This window comes from Prunus dulcis, chromosome 2, assembly GCF_902201215.1.
Source record: "Prunus dulcis chromosome 2, ALMONDv2, whole genome shotgun sequence".
Taxonomy (NCBI): Eukaryota; Viridiplantae; Streptophyta; class Magnoliopsida; order Rosales; family Rosaceae; genus Prunus; species Prunus dulcis.
The window spans coordinates 7,499,255-7,509,906 of NC_047651.1; the positions used below are offsets into that span (position 1 = coordinate 7,499,255).

Here is a 10,652-nt window from a genome sequence, read left to right on the forward strand (position 1 = left end):
ATTCTCTCTACTTGCTTGATTGAATCTAATTTGTTCATCATCCCAAATAAATCCATCCCAATAAAGTGTTCCCTGCATAGCACAATTCCAAAATTAATATCACAAAAGCCAGATTCACCATTTATACCCAAAAATTGACAAAAATAAATTTGCACATTACATAAGATCTAGTGCATTTCCAGAAACGTCTCCCACGAGTCCTATCTGTCTTGGAGATTCCCAATCTCATTTCGCCATTATAGAATTGACACCTTGGAGCTTGGCCAGAGTTCGACATCTCCTAAACTTCCTCCAAAATCGCCTAATTCGAATGGGTAAGGCTGAGCCAATGTTTTGGGTTTATAGCATGGCTCGATATGATCGTAATGCCCTAACATAACTAAAAGGAATCTGACGGAAAGTGAGAAGTGTCCTCGAATTACTTGGAATCTTAAACTACAATGGCAAAAGTGACGAAATTGAAACCAAAGGGACCTTAATGGTAAAAGTTGAAAACCATAGGGACTATAAGTGTCGTTTTGCCTTATTTGCCATACAGCAACAAACTGTGCCCTAGTGCAACACTTCATTAAAAACCCGTAAAATGAACGAATGAGTTTACTATCCAGCCATATCTTAAATTAATTACAAACTTTAAGATAGCATTGTAACAATTTATATATTAGGGTGTATTATGAAATTTGGTGCATACTTCAGGATGCAAAATGTAATTAACACTTGTTGGAGATTATTTTATCGTTTTCAAGGTCTACTATCATCCGCCACATGACATGAGTCTTTTTAACTATTTTGAAATTTATATAATGAAAGAAAAAAAAATACAAAATGTTATCCTATATTTCGTCTTATTTTTTTTTTTTTTTCAACTTAAAAAGATAATTAAGTAGCCAATTAATTTTTTTTTCGTGGTGGAGGAGAGTTTCGAACACAGAACTATATGTACAGGGGTAAATGCTCTTAATCACTTCAGCTGTAAGCTCATTGCGACAAGATGATATTCTAGACTGTGTATACGGAAAAGGACTGAACTCAAGTGCAAGGCTCAGTTAACTTTTTCCTTTCATTACAATACACCTTAAATGTAAAGGGTAGTTGAGGGAGGAAAGGAATGAAGTGTCCTGGACCTTTAACTGAGCCTTTAAGCTCAATTGAAGTAATTCTTACACATTAGTAATTGCCAAATACTGCAGACAATCTATATTTGCATAAAAATATGAGATGTAAGTGTAAATATGAAACAACTTAGATACAAGTTACAACATATATGAACACCTCTAATAACTGTTGATGTGAGTTAACCTACTAAATCAAGGAGATTTATTTCTTAGGTTAATTAGGTGATTTACTGCCTTGTTTCATATAGTTGGCACATCCTTATATAATTAGGAGATATTCTTCTAATTAATTACTGGATCTATTTCCTTGTAGAGCACTCTTGTAAACTCCTATATATACCTCATTATGGAGAAGAATACAATTAACCTAAATTAGTCAAACCTTATTCATATTTTAGCGTGGTATCAAAGCGGCCGATCATAGGTCGTCTCTAAGCTCTCAAATAATATCCTCAAATTCAAACCGAAACCCTAAATCAAATTCCTTCCCTCAAATCCTCTTATCAAACTCCTTAAACACATACCCCTTAAATCAAATTCGTCAAATTAAAATTCGTCAAATTCAATTCCTCAACTTCTCAGATTAACTCCTTAATCACAAACGTACACTCATATCAAATCTTCCTTCCGATGCGATGTCAGTCCCACCTACGATTCTCTCCTTCCTTGCAAACTCACAGAAGTATGCGGTCAATTCTACTGAACAGGCTACACGGGCTCGTGCTTCTATAGCCACCACCAAAGGTTCTGCTTCCCATACGTCATCTCCAAAGGAGACATGGATTGTTGACTCAGGTGCTACGAATCACTTGACATTTGATGACGGCCAACTTATTACTCACAAACCATCCACGCAGTTGGTGGTGTCTAATGCTAATGGTACCCCTACCATATGGTTAGGGAGGGCTCTGTATCTCTCTCTAACTTCATCAATCTTGATTCTGTATTGGTTGTTCCATCCTTGGATCACAACTTGTTGTTTGTTGCATAACTTACTATTACTTTGGGGCATACTGTAACATTTTGGTAGAATAATTGTGTTTTTCAGGACATCCTCACGGGAAAGACGATTTGTTGTGGTACTAGGTAGGACAAACTGTAAGAACCCAAAACAAAATATCTAAAAAGAAAGAAAATATCTAAAAAGTAAAGAAAATATCTTTTAGCGAAAAGACCAAATTGCCCTTGCATTTTTTTAATGGGGAAAATTTGACTTTTTGATCGAGAAAGAATTTGGGAATTCCGCTTGCGCCATTGCGTAGAGCACGGCGAAAGGAGTCCGTAGACACGGAGTGGGCCCGAATCGGAGTTGTAACGAAAAAGTTATGGTTAAAAGAGTCTCAGTGGCATAACCGTAAATATTTCGAAGTTGCATCTATATAAACCCAGACTCTGCGCGAAACGGGCCACCGACTTCCAGAGGATGCTGGCGCCGCCTCCGAGCTCCAATGGCCACGGGACCGGTGGCGTTGGAACCGCCATCGAGTCCCCTACCTTTTCCAACCGACATCAACCCCGGGGCCGCCCTGAGATGGCCGGAAAATCGTGTTTTCCGACGGAGGTTCGTTCGAAGCTACCCGAACTTCCAGCTTGAAATTCTTCCTCGTTTCTCCACCAAATTGATCGAGTAAGGTATGGTTTTTGAGCTATTTTTCGTGCTCTAGCTGTTGGGTATATGGGCTTCGATCTATTTTAGCTCTAAGGGGTTCGATTTTGAACTTGAAAATTCGGCCGAAATTCGGCCCTTCAAAACTACTGTTTCCGGTCACTTTTTGGGGGTTGTCCAAGAACAAAAGTGACTCCAAATGGGGTGTTTTACCTAGGATAAGAGTTTGGAGTCTCGGTTCCACGATTTTTCGGCACACCCGAATCGCTTTGGACACCCGATCTGCCCCGCGCGTGTGGCGGCGCGTGGGCCAGGGTGGTGGCACGGCTCTGGCCAGTTTTGAGGTCCTCGTGTCGTCACGAGCGCGTGAGATTTCGCGGATCCCGATTCGGAGTCCGTTTGAGCCCCGAACGGATTTTCCATATCGCGCGGTCCGTGGGTGCAGTGTCGTGTGATCGTTGGATCGCGTTGAATTTTGGATATGTCGGTCTACTTGATTTCAGGATCGCGTAGGATTCGACGGATCGCGAATCGGAGTCCCGGATACTCCGGAATCGCGAACCCTGGGGCTAGGGTTAGGGTTTTAAGCGATAACGCGATTTTGGCCAATCCGACAGTCCGATTCGGACCAATTTTGCAGAACTTGGTTCCCGCCCTATGAGAAACTTTCCGGGAAGCTCAGATTGGCCATCGGAGACCGTGGACCCACGGGGTCCCGGATCGGCCGATCGAGCAACTCATCGCTTATCGAGGGTCTGGGTCTCTTGAGGCCGGCCTAACTATTTAAAAAGCTGAGGCGGGGATAGGAATAACTGGAATAAGTGTTTGTATTTCTAGGAGCCGGGGGCAGGGTGTTTAGTTGAATTTCGTTTTATTCAGCAGTTTATTAATTTAATCTTTCGGGATAATCAGGCACCAGGAGCTCGACAGAAGTGTAAAAGAGACCTTCGAGGGGTCGAAGTAGCTCGGACCATCTGTGAGTTGACATTCTTTCATAAATCAGATTTTATGGATGATTTGATTCGATTTTATATAAATAAGTTTATAAGTGATTTTACTTTAATTTATATAAGAGAGTTTTGATAAATGAGTTTCTTCGAGTAAATTTCCTTATTTGATCTTGAGTAAGTTTTATTATGGTTCCGAACACGATTATTACAGTAATAGTTCTATAAGTCGGTGCTGCTTATTTACCAGTTAGAAAAACAGAGTTTGAGTTTCGAATCAGTTGAGACCGCAACACGACTTGAGTTTTACAGTTATTATTCAGATATTTCTTTTTAAAGGAATTTATTTTAAAACCATCTCGTACCCATTTTCTTTGGTGATTACCCAGAGTTGGACCGATCTCTACGGACATCCAGTCTGATTATAGTTCAGTCAGTGCATTTGACTTTGCCTCACGAGTTTCGGGGACGCTCGAACCGTGAGTGCCAGGATTTGCGGCTCGGCAGACTTGGTGTCCCGGGACCTGCCAGGATTGCGGCTCGGCTGACTCTGTGTCCCCGAGACCTGCCAGGATTGCGGATCAGGCTGACTACGGTCCCCTGCATCCTGCCAGAGCGACTCGAGCTGACTTGGTGTCACCGAGGAATCTGCCGGCGGGACAGGCCGATCATAGTCCCCTGATTTCGCCAGTTTGCGGCTCCGGTAGCCTGTGTGACGCCCGAGACCTCCCAGGGAATTGACGGAAATGACAGGGGTACGAACTGGTAGTATTTTCAAAAGATTTTGAGTTTCTTTTATTTAATTATGATTTTCAGCTATTTTAAATCAACTTTTCTGATTTTTCAAGCATAGATACTTTTATCTTTGTTCAGTATGCAAGGTTTGAGCATAGAACTTTTTATACACGTTTAATTTCAGCACTTTTATGAGAGCTTTGATTTCAGTGGTTTAGTATGAAACTTTAAAGCTTGAATATGACTGAGATAGAATGCCTTGAGTTGAATATACTTGGCATAGAAAGTACGTATTCAGTTTTATTTAGCTAAATTTCCTTTTTACAATGGGGGATATTATGTTTATGATAATTGTTTTGAAGAACATTATTTTTTGTCCACTCACATTTTCAAACTGTTTTTCGCCTCCAGGCCATAGAGGTACGCGGGATCCACCACCGGGCTAGTCAGAGCTTCCGCACCACCAAGTAAGGTAGAATTGTAGAAAATCCTTTAAACCTTGAGAACTTGAGAATATGCTCTGATATCTAGTTGAAAATTTGGAGATTAGAATTGAATTGATTACTGGAAACATTCTGGCTGTTGGGTGAAATATTTGAGATTGTTTGACAGGTGAAAAATTTTGGGATTGGTCAAAATACATAGGAGACTCTGCCGAATTTTCGGCAGAAGTCTAAGGAAATTTAAAGAGAAGTTGAAGTAAGAAGGGTAAAAAGGTCAATTGTGCCCGACATTCGCCAAACGTTGGACACGCACAGGACTTGGCTCGAATTCCAAAGTGAAAATTGGGTCGGGTCCTGTCACAAACTCTACTACTTGGACTAGGCACCGGATAGTGAGACCGAGGTTGGTCAAGCTTTTACAACAAGTAGAGCTAGTTATGAGAGGTAAAGAGACAAAGTTTGGTTATGGCATAAACGTCTTGGGCATGCCTCATTCTGTTATTTGAAGAAGTTGTTTCCACCATTATTTTTCAGTTTTGATGTTTTCCAGCTTCCCGTGTGATATGTGTGACTTGGTTAAGAGCCATCATGTTCTGTTCCCATTAAGTACAAATAAAAGTTTGGTTCCCTTCTCCCTTATTCATTACGATGTTTAAGGGCATGCTCAAATCCTTACTTCGGCTAAACTTGATGGTTTGTCACTTTCATTGATGACTGCACCCGAATGAACTGAGTTTCCTTTCTCAAAACCAAAGGGGAAGTCAGTTTAACATTTCAACAGTTCCATAAAATGGTGGTGACTCAGTTTCATGCCCAACAATGGTGGAGAATTTCTTAATCATGATCTTAACAAATTCTTACAAGATCATGGCAACACACATCAACCCTCGTGTCCATATACTCCACAACAAAATAGGGTAGAAAGAACCGACATTTATTGAAGTCGTTTGTGCCTCTCTATTTGGTGTCAACATGCCTCGATCTTTTTAGGGTGAGGCCGTACTCTATGCTGCTTACCTTATCAATAGGATTCCCTCAAGTATCTTGAATTACTGACTCCTCTTCAAACACTTCACCACTAACTCCATATACCTCTTATCCCAAACCTTGAACCACATATTTTCGGCTGTGTTGTATTCGTACACTTACATGATCACCAACAGAACAAATTGGATCATTGTGCAAAAAAGTGTGTTTTCATTGGCTATGCCCCTCATTTGAAAGGCTACCGAAGTTATCACCCTCCAAGTTAGAAGGTATATAGCTCCATGGATGTAGTGTTCTAGGAACACACGACATATACTTTTCATAAGCATAAGAGGAGAATTTCTGGATTTTTACACAGTGGACGCGTCTCAGAGTCTAAGCGATTGGTCGCTTCTCTCACAGGACCGGTTGCCTTCCTTTTTTTTGTACACATGATGAGAATTTGCCTCAAAATGGATGGTCGCCCTCCTACGAGACCGGTCACCCTCACTTGGATTTGCACATCCTAATCTTCTGCTTCAAAATGACCGGTCACTAGTGCCAAACGACTGGTAGCCTCCACGCTGCCAAAATCAATAGGAGGAAGTTAACATGTTTTATGAGATTTTTCACACTCCTGACCCATCTTTAGCTATAGTACCACACCAATCGCCTGCTGAGGATATCATTCAGTATCATCTCTCCTTGAAACTGATAACATTAATGAAATATATCATGATGATTTAATTTCAGAAAGCATAAAGGATACAAATACCCCTATATACCAACTTCTAGAAAGGAAGAATTGTAGTAAACCTCGAGCAGATCTTAAAACCAAAGGAAAACACCTCATTAGTAATTATATATCTATAAGCATATTATCATAGTCACATGTACACTTTGTGAAGCAGTTGACCGATATATCTGTCCCATATAGTGTGAATGAAGCAATAGAAGATTCAAAATGGAAAAAAGCCATGAATGAAGAAATGCGAACTCTCTAGAAGAATGCCACATAGGAGCTCATGCCTTTACCTCATGGAAAGAAGATGATGGGATGTAGGTAGATCTATACTATGAAACTCAAAACAGATGGATCCATTGAAAGATATAAGCTAGATTGGTGGCGAAGGGGTATACACAGAAATATATAGGGTGGACTACCAGGAGACCTTTGCCCTAGTAACCAAGATCAACATTATCAGAGTCCTACTGTCTCTAGCAACAAATCTAGATTGGCCATTACATCAGTTCGATGTTAAAAATTCATTCTTACATGGATACTTGGAAGAAGAGGTATACATGATTTTACTACCATGATGTAATTTAGCTCATGACAAGAAGAATCACGTTTGCAAGCTCAGAAAGTCATAGTATGGGTTAAAACAATTTCCTAGGGCATGGTTTGGAAGATTTATTAAGTCCATGAAGAATTTTGGATACACTCAAAGTAATTCAGACCATACCCTGTTCTTGAAGCGTGATGGAGGAAAAATCACTGCATTAATTATTTATGTGGATGACATGGTCGTAATTGGGAACGACGCATGAGAGCAACAGAAGCTACAAAAGTATTTGTCTCAGAAATTTGAGATGAAGGATTTAGGTGCTCTGAAATACTTCCCCGGAATTGAAGTACCAATGTCAAAAATTGGAATTTTCTGTCTCAAAAGAAGTATGCGATAGATCTACTCACTAAAACAGGAATGCTAGGATGTAAGCCTGCTGGCACACCCATTGAGATGAATCACAAGTTATGTGAAGATATATACCGTTTGCCAACCATTAACGAACAATACAAGCGTCTTGTTAGAAGCTTGATATATTTGGTACACACAAGACCAAATACTGCATATGTTGTGAGTGTGGTTAGTCGGTTTATGAATTCACCTAGTATTTCTCATAGGAATGCGGTAGATCGGATCTTAAAATACTTAAAGTCAGCCTCTGGAAAGGGATTAATGTTCTCAAAGAAGGGAAATCTTGAAGGTGTTGGGTATATATAGATGTTGATTGGGCTAGTTCCATTACAGATTAGATGCTCTACAACGGGTTACATTACATTTGTTGGAGGTAACCTAGTCACTTGGCGGAGTAAAAAATAAAATGTGGTTGCTCGGCCTAGTGTAGAAGCAATGTATCGAGGTATGGCTCAAGGAGTTTGTGAATTATTGAGGATCAGAGGACTCTTGACAGAATTGAGTTTTAAACTAGAGAAGCCCATGCAGTTATATTGTGATAACAAGTTAGTGAATGATGTTGCTCATAATCCAGTTCAACATGATTGAACAAAACATGTTGAGGTGGATAGACATTTCATCATAGAAAAAATTGAGAACAAGATCATCTGCCTACCATTTGTAAAACTAGAATATCAGTTAGCGGATGTCTTAGCTGTCTGTGGACGAGTTTTTTATGACTCACTTACCAAAGTTGGGCATTGGTAATGTGTATGCTCCAATTTAAGGAGGAGTGTTGATTTGAGTTAACCTAAATTAAGGAGATTTATTTCTTAAGTTAATTAGGTGATTTACTTCTTTGTTTCATATAGTTGACACGTCCTTGTATAATTAGCAAATATTCCACTAATTAATTATTGTATCATTTCCTTGTAAAATATGCTTGTAAACTCCTATATATACCTCCTTATGAAGAAGAATACAATTAACATAAAGTATTCAAACCTTATTCATATTTTAGTAATGACATGAACTCTAAAATTTCTTCTAACAACACACTTCCAATCCAAGACATCTACAAAACATATGGAATGAGAGCCTTGACAGTTTGGGGAAACTCTTTAAACTTGGAAAGATACCATTTCCTGGTGGCACAGCTCCTTCCCGTCAAGTAGAGTGCGGTTCCCATGGCGAAGGAGAATGCATAGAGAGTCTGAGAAATGCAAGAAACCCCAACAAATCCCATGATCTCAAAGAAATAGTGGGGGCATATCACAAGTTCAAACAAACCACCCTTTGGAATCTTATATTCCTTGTCACCCTTTGACCTCATTTTTGAAAGAATGTAGTGATGATAGAAGTTGCCAGAAATTCCTATCAGAAACAAGAGAATCCCAGGCTCCTTCAAATCAATTGGGGGCTCTGGAAGCCCTTGGGTTAGGTTTTGACCATAAATCATGGTTGCTGTTGACAGGAAGTAACTGAGAGAGATAGGGATTGCAGTGTCAATACTCATACCTCCACTGTAGCTGTGCACAAACTGAACCTAGAAAACAAGGTGGAAACCATATTGTGAAGAATTATAATTTGATTAATTGAATATTTGAAATGTTTATTGTGATTGCTAATGGAACTTAATTTGATCAAAAAAAAAAAGTTGGGTTGTACCATATATATTAATTAATTAATTAATAAATAAGGGGAAGAAGAAGTGAAGAAATTGGGGTTCAAATATGAACATCCTAAGAAAAGTATAGGCATTTGGTTTGATGCACCCCAACCCCAATTTATAATTCCAGACAAATTATAAAGAAGATTATAAAATTAGAACTTCCCATCCCATGCATGCATGCATGTATTTAAAATGACTTTAAGAATATTAAACAAATACTCAAGAAATTGTAATGAGGGGAGGGAATTAAATTAAATTAAATTAAATTAGTACCTCAAGAAGCCTTTTAAGAAAATGAAGGGTTAGAGCTGAGGAGAGCAACAGATGCCTGGTACTGTGATGGGGAAAAAACAGCAAGCATGAGAGAGCGGCTAGAAACGCAGGAGCATACAAAATCAGCATGCCTGTTCTACCAGATAGTTGTGGAATTTGCTGTTTTTTTTCTGCTGATTTTTGAGAAGAATTGAAATTCCAGAACTTGGAATATTGCATGTGCTTTCCTCTCAGCTCTGAGAACCCAGCATTGGCTAATGATGTGAAGCTAATCACAGACATTGCTGCCATGAAAATCGAAGGAGGTGGTGGGAAAATTAATGTCAACAACATTATGAAAAGGTCTAATAAAATTCCAAGTCTGATTTTAATCCAGGACTAGAAGAGTAAAAAGGTAATTAGTTCTTGGGTGGTTTTGGCTTACAAAATTTTGTAGCTCTCTTGTTGAATCTTGTGTTTGTTGTTGGTTCTAGTGGAGATGGGTGGCGAAACGCTTGTTAAACGACCACCACAACCAAAATCAACAAATGAAAAGACTGCTTTCCAGGCCACCAGTTTTTTCTGCTATGCATCAAATTTGAACGGCTACCAGACAAGCCACCAAAGGCTTTAGTCAAAGTGCCTACCTCCTCTTCTTTCGTGCTGTCTTCTTTTAATTTCTTTGTGGAAAAAAAGGGAATTATGTTTAAGATGTTTGGTTTGAACCATTAAAATTGCTCATTGTAGCTAAATGGTTAAGAGCACCTACTCTTGAATTCCGAGATCCTCGGTTCGAACTCCCCACTCCCCAAATACCACTTCACTCCCCAAATACCACTTGTATAAGAAAATAATTGTTTGTTTGAAACTTGCTCAATTCCTCTCATCAAAATCAAAGGCAAAACAAATTATAATTTCCTGATATTGAGTTCTTTTTTCCTTGAGAAAATCATTTTTCAGTAATTAAATTCAAAAAAAATTTAGAATTATTTTCGAGGTTTTTTGTGAGATACTCGAAAGCTTGTGTCCGGTGTAACAAATGAATAGGCAATTGTATTTTCAATGTGTAGACAAGGCTGTTGTACAAAATTTGGTGCACTAGTTAGATTCATGGGTGCATATAGAATTTTTCCAATTGAATTCATTCCAACCATTTTTTATATAATAAAAGATAAACTTCAACACTACAATCAAAGACATCACCATGACATCTTAAATAACAATTCCAAGAGGTCAA

The 10,652-nt window shown here is 39.0% G+C and overlaps 1 protein-coding gene across 2 annotated transcripts; it reads right to left on the bottom strand.

The window, feature by feature from the left end:
- Positions 1 to 8,421: 8,421 nt before the first annotated feature.
- Positions 8,422 to 10,104, bottom strand: LOC117619383 (very-long-chain enoyl-CoA reductase-like). 2 transcript variants are annotated; one of them, XM_034349324.1, is made up of 3 exons: positions 9,861 to 10,104; positions 9,437 to 9,720; positions 8,422 to 9,037 (listed from the first exon to the last, which is right to left on the bottom strand). In XM_034349324.1, exons 2-3 carry the CDS (start codon positions 9,716 to 9,718, stop codon positions 8,567 to 8,569), a joined length of 753 nt encoding a protein of 250 aa, XP_034205215.1. In that variant the 5' UTR covers positions 9,719 to 9,720; positions 9,861 to 10,104; the 3' UTR covers positions 8,422 to 8,566. The 2 variants fall into 2 exon arrangements, with proteins under 2 accessions (XP_034205215.1, XP_034205214.1); XM_034349323.1 differs by having other exon boundaries at positions 9,437 to 10,104.
- Between the last annotated feature and the right edge of the window lie 548 nt (positions 10,105 to 10,652).

Excerpts from the sequence above, each read along its gene's own strand:
- LOC117619383 (XM_034349323.1), bottom strand. The coding sequence starts at position 9,769 with ATGTTGTTGACATTAATTTTCCCACCACCTCCTTCGATTTTCATGGCA. Across the intron at positions 9,038-9,436 it reads TTCTTAAAAGGCTTCTTGAG|GTTCAGTTTGTGCACAGCTA; the intron begins GTACTAATTTAA and ends CTTGTTTTCTAG.